Source organism: Moschus berezovskii, chromosome 26 (assembly GCF_049115385.1).
Source record: "Moschus berezovskii isolate FMDL1 chromosome 26, NW_MosBer_1.0, whole genome shotgun sequence".
Taxonomy (NCBI): domain Eukaryota; kingdom Metazoa; phylum Chordata; class Mammalia; order Artiodactyla; family Moschidae; genus Moschus; species Moschus berezovskii.
Genome location: NC_142485.1, coordinates 18,482,670 through 18,498,305, shown reverse-complemented (window position 1 = coordinate 18,498,305; position 15,636 = coordinate 18,482,670). Strand labels below are relative to the sequence as shown.

The 15,636-nt window shown below is 39.0% G+C and overlaps 1 protein-coding gene across 1 annotated transcript in view; it reads right to left on the bottom strand.

Moving 5' to 3' along the window:
* Nucleotides 1–7,063: 7,063 nt before the first annotated feature.
* Nucleotides 7,064–15,636, bottom strand: part of GSR (glutathione-disulfide reductase) — a 49,148-nt gene continuing 40,575 nt past the window's right edge. The window contains exons 10-13 of the mRNA XM_055416558.2: nt 13,439–13,550; nt 11,252–11,383; nt 10,295–10,428; nt 7,064–8,012 (exon numbers count right to left, since the gene is read on the bottom strand). Of these exons, the coding sequence (XP_055272533.1) occupies nt 7,863–8,012; nt 10,295–10,428; nt 11,252–11,383; nt 13,439–13,550 (528 nt within the window). The 3' untranslated portion in view covers nt 7,064–7,862. The remainder of the gene's footprint in view (nt 8,013–10,294; nt 10,429–11,251; nt 11,384–13,438; nt 13,551–15,636) is intronic.

The window sequence follows — 15,636 nt, the reverse complement described above, 5'->3', positions numbered from 1 at the left end:
CTAGAGAGTTAAGCTTTTGAATATAAAAGTTCTTTCTGTTCTCTGCCCTGACATATTCCTCCATGAAGACAACAAGTAAAGAGACAACTCAAACAGGAGGAAAAGAAGGAGAAAAGTTTTAAGTTGGGCAGAAACAAACAAAGCAGGCTACAATTTAAGAGATATCTAGGCAGACCAATAATCTTTAAAGCAGATTGAGCTTTCAAAGTATTTATGAACTATTACAAATTCTATAACCAAATATTCCTTTTTTTCAAATTATTAAAACCCTGGGGTATTGATATTGGGTTCATCTGAATAAAAATTTCAACAGAAAGTCTTTTTATGAATTTTAGGTATTTTATAGATGTTTTATATATAATATAGGTTACTTTATTCAATAGTGGTACAATATACGCCAGAGATTTTATATAAGTAGAATTTTGAGACTTAAATATTTTTAAAACACTAAGGAAAAAGGAACTTTTATTGAGTATTACCTAAATGTCTGATAACTGCTAATACTTTGCATATGCTATCACATATGAAACTTGCTAAAGAAAACAATTCTATTTAGTTTTCTTAATGTAAAAGGTATTTCCTACAATTTTGTAAATGCAGAGTTTTATAAATTAAATTTTTACAAGAAAAAGTTCATTTTTTTACTTATAAGCAAACTCAGAGCTATGGAAATGTATTCTATGGCTTACAATATTTTGACTGCAAGTAACAAAAGATCTATCTAAATAGAGCTGAAATAATACATAGTTTCTAATCTCACATAACAAATGCAGAGACAGATATTTTGGGGTCTCATTAATTCAACAACACCACAGTGTCATTATGAACCATCTTCACATCCTCTAACTGTGACAAAATTTTGCCCTCATGGCCACAAGATGGCTGCAACAGTTCCAGATATTATTTTCTTCCCTGCATTATTAAAAAAAAAAATTTAATGAGGTAAAATATAAAGTAAATATACCATTTTAACCCATTTTAGGTCCATAATTCAGTGGGATTAAGTACATTCACTATGTTATGAAACCATCACCACTCCCCATTTTCTGAACTTTTTTTTTCATCACCCCAAGCAGCACCCATTAAATGTTAACTCCCCACACCTTCTTCCCCCAAGTCTGGCAATTTCTATTCTACTTTCTGTCTCTATGAATTTGCCTATTCTGGGCACCTTGTATAAGTAGATGCATACAATATCTGTCCTTCTTTGTCTGGCTTATTTCACTCAGAATAACATGTTAAAGCCTCATCTACATCACAAGATTGTGTCGGAACTTCATTCTTGTTTTTATAATTCAAGGATGATAACTGATGTACAAAATTACCTAAGTGAGAGGTGTCCAGTATAGTGATACACAATTCTAAAGGCTACACTCCATTTATACTTATTCTGAAATGCTGGCATATTCCCTGGGTTGTCCGATACGTCATCATAGCTTATTTTCCACATAACTGCTCGTATATCTTAATTCCCTACTCCTATATTGCCCCTTCCCCTTTCCTCTCATTTGTAACTGCTAGTTTGTTCTCTATACCTGTGAGTCTGTTTCTTGTCATATTCACTAGTTTGTTACATTTTTTAGATTCTAATTACAAATGGTATCATACAGTATTTATCTTTCTCTGAATTATTTCACTTAGCATAACAACCTCTAAGTCCATCCATGTTGTTGCTATTTCATTCTTTACAGATGGGTAGTATTCCATTGTATGTATGTATGTATGTAAAACAGGAGGGCATGGCAACCCACTCCAGTATTCTTGCCTGGAGAATCCCATGGACAGAGGAGCCTGGTGGGCTACAGTCCACAGGGTTGCAGAGTCAGACACAACAGAGAGACTAAGCGAAGCACAGCACATGTATATATACACACATACATACCAAATCTTCTTTATTCACCCCTTGATGGACACTTGCTTCCATATATCTTGGAAATTGTAAATAATTTCCAAGTGCTGTGAACACTGGGGTGCATGTATCTTTGAGTTCGTGTTTTTGTTCTTTTCAGATATACATCCGGGCGTGGAATTGCTAGATGATATGGTAGTTCTATTTTCAGTTTTTATAGAAGCCTCCACATATTTATTTCCACATTCAGTTCAGTTCAGTCGCTCAGTCGTGTCCGACTCTCCGCAACCCCATGAATCACAGCACGCCAGGCCTCCCTGTCCATCACCAACTCCCGGAGTACACTCAAACTCATGTCCACAGAGTCGGTGATGACATCCAGCCATCTCATTCTCCGTCGTCCCCTTCTCCTCCCGCCCCCAACCTTTCCCAGCATCAGCGTCTTTTCCAGTGAGTCAACTCGTCGCATGAGGTGGCCAAAGTATTGCAGTTTCAGCTTTAGCATCAGTCCCTCCAATTAGCATCAGTCCCTCCAATGAACATCCAGGATTGATCTCCTTTAGAATGGACTGGTTGGATCTCCTTGCAGTATAAGGGACTCTCAAGAGTCTTCTCCAACACCACAGTTCTAAAGCATCGATTCTTCGGCGATCAGCCTTCTTCACAGTCCAACTCTCACATCCATACATTACCACGGGAAAAACCATTGCCTTGACTAGACGGACCTTGGTTGGCAAAGTAATGTCTCTGCTTTTTAATATACTATCAAGGTTGGTCATAACTTTCCTTCCAAGGACACATTAGCGGTACCAATTTACATTCCCACCAGGCGTATAATAGGATTCCCTTTTCTGCACATCTTCACCAGCATTTATTTGTGTTCTTTTTGACAGTACCTATTCTGACAGGTGTTAGGTGATATCTCACTGTGGCTTTTGATTTGCATGTCCCCAATGATGAAAGCACGTCTTATTCACTCTAGTATTTATTCCTCCCCACACTCAAGCATGGGGTTTTCCTGGTGGCTCAGACAGTAAAGAATCTACCTGCCGTGCAGGAGACCTGGGTTCAATCGGTGGGTCAGGAAGATCCCCTGAAGGAGGAAATGGCAACCCACTCCAGTATTCTTGCCTGGAAAATCCCATGGACAGAGGAGCCTGGCAGGCTACAGTCCATGGTGTCACAAGAGTAGAACACAACTGAAGCAACTTAGCACACATGCAAAACTTGTTCAAAGATGGGATCTCTGTGCTCCTTGACTGAAGACACTGACACTCCTGTGAACGTTCCTCTGCCTTCAGGTTCAGTGACCTAAGACTTTTCTCCCTTTTCCTCGAGAACCTTCCCCATGACTTTATTCCTATCCTGTCTTTTTCCTCCAAGATTTTAGCTCTTTATCCATCCTTTAAATGTGGGCATTATTGATGCTCTGGCCTCTTCTCTCTTCACACTCCCTAAGGGTCATGGATAGACTTGTGGCTTTAACTATGATCTCCAGGTGTATAATTCAGAAATCTCTCCCAAGTTGACTTTTCTTCTAAACTCCAGCTTTTTTTATCTCCAGGTCCCAACTGGGACCACAAACTCAACATGGCTAAATCTTGGAGCATCTGCTCCATCAACCAGTTCCTCTGCCTGTTCTTGGCATTTTTTTTAATGGTCTTTGTATGAATGGTATCATCTTTCTCCCAGTCCCTTCTGCTGGAAACGTCAGGCCTAGTTTTGACTCTTCCCTTCCCCTCAAGCCCTAAATTCAATCAGCTCACAAATTCTGCAGGCTCATTTTAATACAATTTTTCTTGCATGTGTTCCTTTCCACTCCCACTACCACCACCCTAGTCCGGGCCCTTTATGGACTCACACAAAGACAGATCAGCCTCATGGCTGACCTCCGTCCTACTCTCTGCTCTTCTGCTATTTCCACCTTCATCTTCTAACCCCACTTTGGTGACATTTCCTCCTCTGACGATCTTCAATGATTCCTTGTTGCTCATCTTCTCATCCATTTATCAAGGTTCTCTTCAAACAGCACAACCTAATTTTCTACTGTCATCTTCAACTGCTCCCAGTCACTCAACAGTACTGGCTGCTGCGGTGAACAAGAGGAACACACAGCACAGAATTGGTAGGGTGTGCTCCCTGACTTTGAAAGGAGCAAAGAACATGGAAAAATATTTAATAGCAGCGCAGCCAGTGTTCTGATAGACAAGCTTTCCTGAAGTTCAAGATGGTTTTAGGAAAATAAGACAGGGTCAGTGTAACTTTCAGATAACCATGGACTCATTTAAGTAAAAGGAATGGTATCCTTTGTAGGGTAGCTCACAGAATCTTGGGAGGACTGGTGATCCACATTCAGAAGTTAGACAGCCAGAGTCACAGTGGCCAAAACCATGACCCTGAAATGGGCCAGTGAGGTCAGCATTAGTATCATGGTGTTCCAATCACGATAGCTAGAAACCAACAAGACAGGCACGAGGACTGCAGCCAGGCTGCCCCTTGATTTTACTGCCACAACTGCCATCACCTGCCACTAGGATGGATCCTCCTACCCGTTTCTTTGCATCACTGGTTTCTTGACTAGTCAGGCATGGGTGCGTCTGATTGGCCACATCTGTCACGTGCCTTCTCCTTAGCTGCAAGGGAGACTGGGAAGTCATGCACCTAGCATTTCTAGGTTCTATGTGTGGAGCTGGGCTTTGTCCCCAAGGTTGATAAGATTGGGATTCCTCAAACACACGGAGTCTAGAGGTTGAACATGCAAAATGAACAAATGTTTGCTTACACAACTTAAGTGGAATTGTTTGCATAAAAATTGTATGTAAAATCTATATTTAATGCCAGTGCTACCTACCATCTAGCATGTTTTGAAACTTCTCCTAAGACATTAAATAGCACTTAAAGTACACTATATAAAACGTAGAAATGACTGTATACAATCATTCTTACCTTTAAAATGTTGACTTTGATCTTTATTGATGAGTCAATATGCTAATTTATTGTATCAGAGAGTATGTCTCAGAGAGAGTATGTCTCAGAGTAGAGCACAATGAAAATCATTTTCTGTATCTACCTGTTTCCCTGGAGGTCAGATCCATGCAAAAATTCATGAAAAGTTTGAAGGCCTGAAAATCCTGCCTACCCATTTTTCACAAAAATTTAAGGATTAAAATATTACGGTTAGGGTTACAGTTAGGGGCTCTTTTTAAATACAGATCTTAGTCTCAAAAAAATCACACAATCACATACCTTTGTCCTCATGCAGCAAAATTTGCTGTATAATATACCAGGAATATTACAAAACTGAAATAGAGAATACAGAAAATGATTGACACTAAGCAGAAAGTGACATATACGAGGTGAACACATAGTGTGGACCGCCTAATGTGACAAGGAATTATGGGAATAGATACGTATAAAACTATGAAAGAAAAGTCTTCACAAAGGTGGAGTTAGTCAAGCATCGTAAAATGAGTAATTGCCATTAGTGTGTGTGATTACAGATGGCCACAAATTTGCCACGCTTCGCAATGACAGCTGAAGTCCAATTCACTCCCTTTTAAATCCTCTGTGACTTGCTTAACTGATAACACATAGTATTAGTGACATTCTAGAACTTCCAAGGTTAGGTCATAGGGCTTGCAGTCCCTATCTGGGAATCCTGAAACAATCTCTGGGAGCCCTGAGCTTCCATCTAAGTCTATCAACTCGGAGACAGCCATGCTAGAGAGTCCACACATGGGCAGTTTGGTTGACAGCCCCAGCTGAGCCCAGCCTTTCAGTCAGTCATCCCTGTCCAAGTGTCTGACACACAGACGATTGTTTTAGACTCACTAAACCAGCCCATCTGCCATATGAACACCACCAATTGATTTTTATCAACAACAGTAGAGTCATCCTTGCAAGCTCAGTCCTGCTCCAATTCCTGACCCACAAAATTGCGAAGTATAATAAAATGATTGCTAGGTTAAGCCCCTGTTTTCAGGCAGTTTGTTATGTATCAATATATTACCAGATCATCAGGTTTAACAAGTGGGAAAGAACACTCAGCTAACACATGCTCTTCAGCTCCTGTCAAGTTGAACTTCATCATTCCCCACGTATACATGGTCATCTCTGCCCCACTGTCCCTCCCACCTCTTCTGACCTCCTCCACAATCCCCAATTCCAAATCCAACATACCTCTTTCTGTTTTCCCAGAAAACTGGTAGTTTCTGCTTCCTCTGAACTTGTATCCTTCCACCTCTCCAAAGCCTCACTAGGATGGCACTGTCCCTTTTTCCCACAAGAGTACAGATTTGTGTCTATTGTCCCAATTAATTAAGAGTGCCCCTCTCACTCCCCAGAGTATTCCTTTCTAGTCTATAAATTATTTGGTTACTCTCTGCTCAACATGCTGCTTTGAATCCCAGTTATTTGTGTAGAATTCTCCCTCTTATGCTAGATTATATGGTTACTTGAAGAAACCAAGTAACTATATAATAAAGCTATAAACTACTATAGCTTTCCTTCCTACTGAGCACCTACCCTGAACTGCCTCATGTATCTGAGCCTTCACCAGCAACTTGGGTGATCAGCTTGCAGGCTGGACTGAGCTAGGACTAATGAGAAAGAAGACTAACACTTGGAAAAGGTTATTTCCAGGTTGGTTTACTCTGGAACCAGAAAAAAAGCAGTGTGGAGGGCTCCTAAGATAAAAGGAAACCCACCAGGTCAGCAGAGCCCAGGACCGCAGGCCACGACCTTTTGGCTGGTGGAGGAGAATAGGCAGTGATTATGTCAGTTCACGTCCAGGTTTTTAGACCCTGTTTTCTCGACATGACAAATATATAACCTGGTTACTAGTGACAGTTTTCTTTTGTTGAGACTGGACCTACTTAATCCGTCAGTGCAGCGGCAACCTGGCCACGGCTAACCAGAAAGACATTCAGTAAAAGCTTAATGACAGAAGTCACTATTGAAAGCCATGGAAAAATGTAACCAGTTTACCTAACCTAGCTGGTAAAGGTTAATGGAAATAAAATGCTAAAAACTTATGATTTCTCAACCATTATATTCACTAAATGTTTCTATTATGGCTCTGGTCTTATAAAAGCAAAATCTCTTTTCTCCCCCATAAGGCCTTAAGCCTACTTAACATAGCTCACTTTGGCCGTCTGACCCTTCAATCTGAAATATTCTTAGAAAATGAACTGTCACCCATTAACTCATAACAAATTTTATAAGAAGAAAAGACTGTGATTTTATTTTCAGATTTTTGGAAATAGTTTTCAAAAAAAATAAAATGACAAGAACACATACAAAAATTGCAACCATTCATTGAACCATGAGCTCTTAGCAGAGGAAAGGACTTTTGAAGTATTTGAGTCCCTCTCCTTCTGAAAGTCAGGATCACTTCTCAAATGTCCCTCATGCAACCAGCCTCCTCAAATCTTTCCCAAATTTGATGAACTTCATCTCTTAAAAGTTAACAGGAATCATCTTATATCATCTAGAACAAAAGAAAGAACAAAATACAGGAGGCATGCCTCTTAAGTTCTATGTTTTTAGAGAAAACTCACATCCTTGAAACAGCTTTGCAATATGCAGAGCACAGTACTGGCTTCATGAAAAACAAAATGACTCTGTACTTGCATTCTTTAAATGTGAAGAGCAGCTGTCACCTTCCTCTAAAAAAATTAGCAAGCAATATTCATTCAGGTACATTCGTTTAACTGTACTTCATATAGTTTTATACTTGGGATGAGGCTAAAACAAAACACAAAAACCAGCCAGCCCAGAGCTATTAATAAAATAAATAGTAATCACTGAGAGATGTGACCAAGTGAAAAATCAATCCTGAATAACAAAACAAATTTCTAATGACATAAATAAGCTGACTGAAACTTTCCACACTTGGAAGATTCTGATTACGATAATGAAATACGTAAAGTGGGAACGGAAAGTAAACGTGATGATTTGGTTCCTTTCTGAAGGTCTACTGGTCCAGCTGCCAGCCATACAAGTCTCTGGGTTCTCAACGAAGTGTGACCAGTTCTTCTGAAGAGGTAGGATGAATAGCAACTGTGTTGTCAAAGTCAGATTTTGTTGCTCCCATTTTCACTGCAACTGCAAAACCCTGCAGCATTTCATCACATCCAATTCCCTGCATATGAATTCCAACCACCTCCAAAAGAAAAGAGAAAAAAAATTTTTTACCTCCACAGTTACATGAGCCAATTCCTTGTGATAAATCTCCTTCTAGGAGCGTGCACACAGGCACACACACGTTTGTACACTAATGATCTTTTTATTAGTCATGAGGGATACCTGGTATTTAAAAACCTCTAAAAAAGCTTACATCTCTAATCCTGATATAGCATAAAACAGCCTACATGGCCCTGCATAATTCTGCCCCAACATCCCTCCACTGCCCACCTCACTCAGCTCTCCCAAAGGCCCTCCGCTTTCCAGCCTCACCAGCTTTCCTCTCCACCATGCTCTCTCCTGATGGAACACAGGCTGTTCCCTCTGTATGGACACTCTTTCCTCCCCTCTCAAGTGTTAAAGTCCCTTCATTTTTCAGATAGCTACACCTGCCTTTCTGACCAAGTTAAACCATCCATCGTGTGAGCACTCAGGCCCAGTATTACTCCATCATGGTTCTATTACAACTGCAAAGTTGTATTACTTGGGGACTGGACAATTACGGTCCGTCTTCCCCAGGAGACATTAATCTCTAGATGGAGGGGACCCTGTCCACGTTTGCTTTCCACTCTGTCCATCTGGCCTAACACAGAGATAGCTCTCAGAGGCACTCAACCCACACACGCTGGCTGACTGCACAGATGACCATGGAGAGGCATTTGTTTCAAATCACTTTCCAATGAGGTTTCTAAATATATTTAAAAACTAGTTAGTGTTCATCTAAATATATTTAAAAACTAGTTAATGTTCATCTCCAGCAAATATTTTAGGGTAAGTAGTCTGCTGAAAGACAAAGTTAGAGAATACAAAGTTTCATCACAAAAATTTGTTTTTGTGCTTCAAAACAAATCAGGAATATACTTAATATAACTGAACAGTACACTTAAAGATGGTTAAGATGCAAATTTTATATTATATATATATATTTTTTAACAGTTGAACAAAAGTATATCTTAATATAAGACAAAGAAATCCAAAATCATATACTGCATATATTCAACATGGCTAAATTTTTAGATACCATGATCTAAATGGAGTTCACAAATAGCTTCTGGTGATGGCGTGAGTCTTATGCTATTTCTGTTCATATCCAAGTTCTTAGTCTTTAGGTAATGTTTACCAAATGAATGAATGATAAATGGTATAAAAAATAATGGATATGAAGAGGTAAGTAATGACCTCACTGTTTCAATAACTGGACATCTCAGGCTACTGAGAACATTCAGGGCAAGAAACAGCAACTTTTATCTTGCTGCCAAACTACTTATTTCTCTTCATACTAATTCTCTGCTTCTGTTAACTGTCAGTTACTGATTTTTAGAAGCCAGGGCCTGTCGCGTGGCTTTCAGTGTAAGGGCCACTGATTCAGATACAAACTATGTCCTCTTTAATAAGAAAAGTTGGAAACTACATCTGAATCTTCAGGTATCATGTCTCACAGAGCCATGTTCCCAAGGCATATTGCTAAGTTCCACCTTAATATTTAATTCAATTTATAGAAAAGTCTAATAAGCTGACCTAATATCAAAACAAAACCCATTTTTTTAATTATTAAAAAAAAAAAAGGAAACTGTTCAACTTCAAACCAAAATCACAATGAAATACCACTTCACATCCATTAGGATGGCTACAATTAAAAAAAACACAGTAAGAAGTGTTTGTGAAGGTGAAGAGGACCTGAAACCCTCATATGTTGCTAAAGGGAACATAAAATGGTGCAGTCACTTTGGAAAACAGTTTGGCAGTTCCTCAAAAACATTAAACCACAGAAGATAACTGATTATCTCAGAACATTTTACTAAATAAACTTCTTCCTCACTGATTGGTTATGTTAAATCTAAAGTTCTTACATTAAATTCTTACACTTACCAATATTTCTGAGTTGCCTATCTGTTCTGGCCTATTGGTCAATGACATCCTTTTCCCCTTAGGCTTTTCTTTTTTTGGGCCAAACCATGTAGCTTGTGGGATCTTTGTTCTGCAACCGGGGACTGATTGCAGGCTCCAACAGTGAAAGCGCCAAATCCTAACTATTGGACTGCTAGGGAATTCCTCTCCATCTTACATTTTCAATGCAGTGGAACCTTCTTTCTATGTGAAATATTATGAACAACTCCAATATAGAGAGACAGATAAAAGAGCGACTGTGCTGGCTGAACCAGAAAAAGCTTTACTAGGTCTATTCCCTTGCCACCTCATGAAAACACCTCCACCCCTGCCAATCTTGAAGACACTCCTCAGCTTACCCGACTTGGCCCATACCTTTTCCTCTTTGTTGGCACAAACCATTTTCATCACACATTTTGTTTTCCTTTTGGTAACTGCATGATACATTGGGGTAAAGGTGGTAGAATAAGTCTTCACATTTTCTTTTCCATATTTATAAATGGCTTCATCTGTAAGGCAGGGGGGAAAAACCACCTATCAGTAACTGAAACAATTCCACTGAGCAGTCAGAGAGATGGCCAGAAATACATAACCTGAATCAAATCATGAAGGAAAATTACTCGAAACGACAAGCAAGGACATTCTACAACATAAATGTCAGTATCGTGAAAGACAAAAGACAAGCTAAGGAATTCTGTCTCTTGACGAAAGACCAAAGAGGTATCAAAACTAAATATACTGTATTATCCTCGAATAAATCCAAGACTTGAGGGAAAATGTTAAATATAAAATTATTTGAGGTAATTGGCAAAATTTGAATAAGGTTTAAAGTTTAGATAATACTGCATGTATTTAAATATTCCCATTTGAAACTGCTTCTGTAAGGCAATGGCCTTGTTCTTAGGAAATAGATACTGAAGTATGTGTATGCAAATAGCGAGAAAACGATAAAGCAAAAATGTGATCGGCAGACAGGAGTCCTCTGGTGTTTCTGCAACTCTTCTTTAAATTTGAAATCAGTTCAAACTAAAAAGCTTTAAAAAGTCAGACAGATAAAATGGGGTGGGGAAAAGGAATTGCACTTTCAAAGTAATAACAGTTGGGGAAGAAACTGGAGATGTGATAAGAAGCTAACTACTGGGCTGGCCCAAAAGTTCATGCAAGTGTTTCTGTAACAGCTTATGGAAAACCTCGAATGAATCTTCAGCCAACCCAATAAAAAGAAATATAATTTGGGGGGCTGAGATAGATTTAGTCAGCTGATAGACGCCTAGCTAAAGTTAGCAGAGGAGGGGAAGAAACCATAACTGACCTTCGTTTTTAACCACCTACCTTCCGTGAGTCCCACTGTCCCAATAGGGGGGTGGCTGAAGACCACTGTGGGGATGTTGTCATAGTCTAATTTGGAATCTTCTTTGCACTCAAAAAGTCTATGGGCAAGTTTTCGGCCAGCAGCAATCGCAACTACAAAGATATTTTAATATCAGTGTCTAGCTTATTGTTCATTTTAATATAGCAGAATTGTTCTACTAATCATTTATTCATCTGGCTTAACACACAAGTTTTAAGTTTTTCATCAATGCTCATTACAATATCCATTTCAATATAATAAAGACCTATCAATGCCTTACTTAACAATCCAAAACAATTTGCTTATATGAATTCTACACATTCCATTACGATCCCCCCACATCCAAGAAACACACTTGCAGATTTGCAAACATCTGGAAGTTATCTATTTTTTTTAATTAAACTTTTTATTTCATATTGGAATATAGCTTATTAAGGGCTTCCCTAGTGGCTCAGATGGTAAAGAATCCACCTGCAATGCAAGAGACCTGAGTTTGATCCCTGGGCTAGAAAGATCCCCTGAAGAAGGGAATGCCTTCAGTATTCTTGCCTGGAGAATTCCATGGACAGAGGAGTCTGGCAGGGGTTGCAAAGAGTCGGACACAACTGGGCAACTAAGCACACATGATAGCTGATTAACAATGTTGTGACAGTTTCAGGTGGACAGCAAAGGGATTGAGCCATATATATTCATGTATCTATTCTCTTCCAGTGGCAATAAGCTCTTAATGAGGATATTAGCTTTTTGATACAATATTTACGAAGCAAACTTCCTCAAGCATCTATTTCAAGTATCTTCAGTTCTACTTCACAATCAGCTACTTCACAAGAATATTTTAAGTTTCTTTTAAAAATTATTTTTCTTATTAATTTTTTAAAAAGTTTACCTTCCTTAGCCTGTTTTTATTTAACAGTCTTTTGGAACAAATGCATGAGTTCAATATAAGCACTGGTTTTTAATTTTATTGACTTCAAATTGACAAAAAGTTTTTTTCCAAAGTAAGGCATCAGTAGGATATCGAAGAAATTTTCTTCACTTCAACAAAACTTTTGGCTGTTCAGTCATGAAGTCTTTGAAACTTTGCTTGTTTTGCTTTTGTTGAGAGAGCTTCCTAAAGTAGGTGAAAGGCTTTGGATGTGTGACCAAGGAAGTTTCCATTGTGAGTAAGAACTGGGCCATTGTGGAAAGGCTGGTGAGGCCCCAGAGGGGACAGAATGAAGCTGATGGAGGGATGCTGCCAAGAGAAGCAGGTATAGAGCCTGAAGCGACATCAGGCGTTAACTCAGGCAGTAGGCTGAGGCATGGGACTCAGGGGATGGGGGTCAATCTTAGTTGTATCAAGACTAAACAGTCAGGGCAGGATACTGGGAGATTGGGATTAACATATACACACCACTATATATAAAACAGAAGGCAGAGAAGGGGATGACAGAGGATGAGATGGTTGGATGGCATCACCAACTTGATGAACATGAGTTTGAGCAAGCTCCAGGAGTTGGTGATGGACAGGGAGGCCTGGTGTGCTGAAGTTCGTGGGGTCACAAAGAGTCGGACACGACTGAGCGACTGAACTGCACTGAGTAAGAACTACTGTGAAACAAAAGGAACTGTTCTCAGTATTCTGTAATGACCTACATGGAAAAGGAATCTGAAAAAGAGGGTATATATGTAAAACTGATTCACTTTGCTGTACACCTGAAACACAACACTATAAATCAGTTATACCCCAATAAAATTTTTTTAAAAGACTAAATAATAGGTTAGAAATAGATAAGATTAAAATATATATTTTCTTATAAAAATAAAAGAAAGCCACTCTAAATCACTACTTCGCAAAGCCACTTTCCTCCACGGTCACGAACACAACTCAGATTCTAATTTCCAGCACTGTTCAGAGGGTGACTGTATTATCTGTACAAGTTTCAGTCTTCACTAAGCATTTTTAAAATCTTTTAAAGAAAACTGAATAATACTAAAAGCATTCTCCAAGTAAAAATGGAAATTATTCAGGAAATGTCAGGTACCCAACCAACATCCATTTCAAAACATTTTTATCATAAAGACACTCACCTTTTTGACTTTGCTTGAGTTGATTTGACTCTAGAAAGCTCAACAGTTTTATATAACACACAGAACCTCCCTTATCCCCCCAAAAGAAGAAACATTACCTGGAGTAAGAAGAGCTTTTCCACACACATCCCCAACTGCATAGACACCTTTTACGTTAGTATTCTGGAATTCATCTACTACGATGTGACCTTTGTCATCAGTTTGAATCCCCTAAAATTGTAAAGGGACGTCAGGTAAGTATTTGGCCCATCTACAAAACACAGCAGCTCACATCTCTGGATCTGCCTCACTCCAGGCACCTCTTCAGCCTGAATCTCTAAGAAACCACAAGACTCAACCACAGGATGAAAAACATCCTTGCAAGTTGGCAAGTTTGGTATCTTTTGTTAGACTTAAAAGGTAAATATTTTATTCGATTTTGAGGAGTTTTAACAGGATTTGACTTTGTGTTGTACGATTCAGTGGGCCAGACAAGCCTGAGAAGGAATCACTCAGCTGTCAGGCATGGATACTGGCATCCCTGTGGAGTCCACCTAAGACAGTGATTTTCCATTTTTCCCTTGGAAGCACTGCTCCTGAAGCATGCTAACTCATACTTCAGACGGGCATAGCCTGAAGCAGTCATCAAAAGCAGATTTCGTTGAAGTTCACAGTTTTATCTTTAAAAACCCAAGCAAAATTTGTATTCTACTTTAAAACATATCAATGTTGCCTTTAACCAAATTTTTTTGCCTATACGTTGAGTTGAATTTTTGCTCCAAGAAGATGTATGATGCTTATCTTGTGGTTTAGCCGATCCCAGGTGTATATATCCCCAAATGAGAAGTAGAAGCAGCAGGCATAGGGAGAAGGTAGAGTAGTGATGAAAAGTACAGCCTTTGGAGCATGGAGATCTGGGTTCAAGTCCCAGCTCTGTCACTTACCATTGATAGTTATGAGACCTCCCATTTATCAACAAATACTTGTACTTCTAAATGAGGCATTAATGTAATCACTGTGGATACAGAGGTCAATAATACAGACATCTCTACTCCCTGCAGAGTTTACAAGCCTGGTGGACAATTTCTTATCTCTGTGCCCCTGGGCTCCTCACCCTTACCCCTAAAACAGTTGTTGGCAAGAATAAAGTAGGCTAGTATAGCACAGTGAACTCTTCTCAATACACTGTAATGACCTATATGAGAAAAGAGTCTAAAATAAAGAGTGGATATATGTATATGTAAAACGGATTCACTTTTCTGTACAGCAGAAACTAATACAAAATTGTAAATCAACTCTATGCCAATAAAATTTTTTTAAATATTAAAGTAGGCTAGTACCATGTTACTAAGACTTATGCAGAGTAATCATTCAATCTGCAGTCTAAAAATATATCAACACTGAACTGAGGGAAAATTTTTGCCTCATTTTTAAAAAATTCAGCAAATATAGTTGAAAACTGGAATAGCAATGCTTAGGTCTGTACAATGGCACAACATCTCTTGAAAGGTGAAAAGCTGGATGAATAGCTTCATTAATATAAAAACAGATTACTAATTTTACTAACTTTCACTGAATAATAAGATTAAAATCAAGTAAAACATGTCCCTGGGTATTTTATTCTTTTCAATTATGAAGAATGCCTTTTACTGAAATGAAAAAGGGACAGAACTTAGATACTACAGTTAGAACTGGACATGGAACAACAGACTGGTTCCAAATAGGAAAAGGAGTACGTCAAGGTTGTATATCGTCACCCTGCTTATTTAACTTATATGCAGAGTACATCATGAGGAACGCTGGGCTGGAAGAAGCACAAGCTGGAATCAAGATTGCTGGGAGAAATATCAATAACCTCAGATATGCAGATGACACCACCCTTATGGCAGAAAGTGAAGAGGAACTAAAAAGCCTCTTGATGAAAGTGAAAGAGGAGAGTGAAAAAGTTGGCTTGAAGCTCAACATTCAGAAAACTAAGATCATGGCATCTGGTCCCATCACTTCACGGGAAATAGATGGAGAAACAGTGGAAACAGTGTTAGACTTTATTTTGGGGGGCTCCAAAATCACTGCGGATGCTGATTGCAGTCATGAAATTAAAAGACGCTTACTCCTTGGAAGGAAAGTTATGACCAACCTAGACAGCATATTAAAAAGCAGAGACATTACTTTGCCAACCAAGGTCCGTCTAGTCAAGGCTATGGTTTTTCCAGTGGTCATGTATGGATGTGAGAGTTGGACTGTGAAGAAAGCTGATCGCTGAAGAATTGATGCTTTTGAACTGTGGTGTTGGAGAAGACTCTTGAGAGTCCCTTGG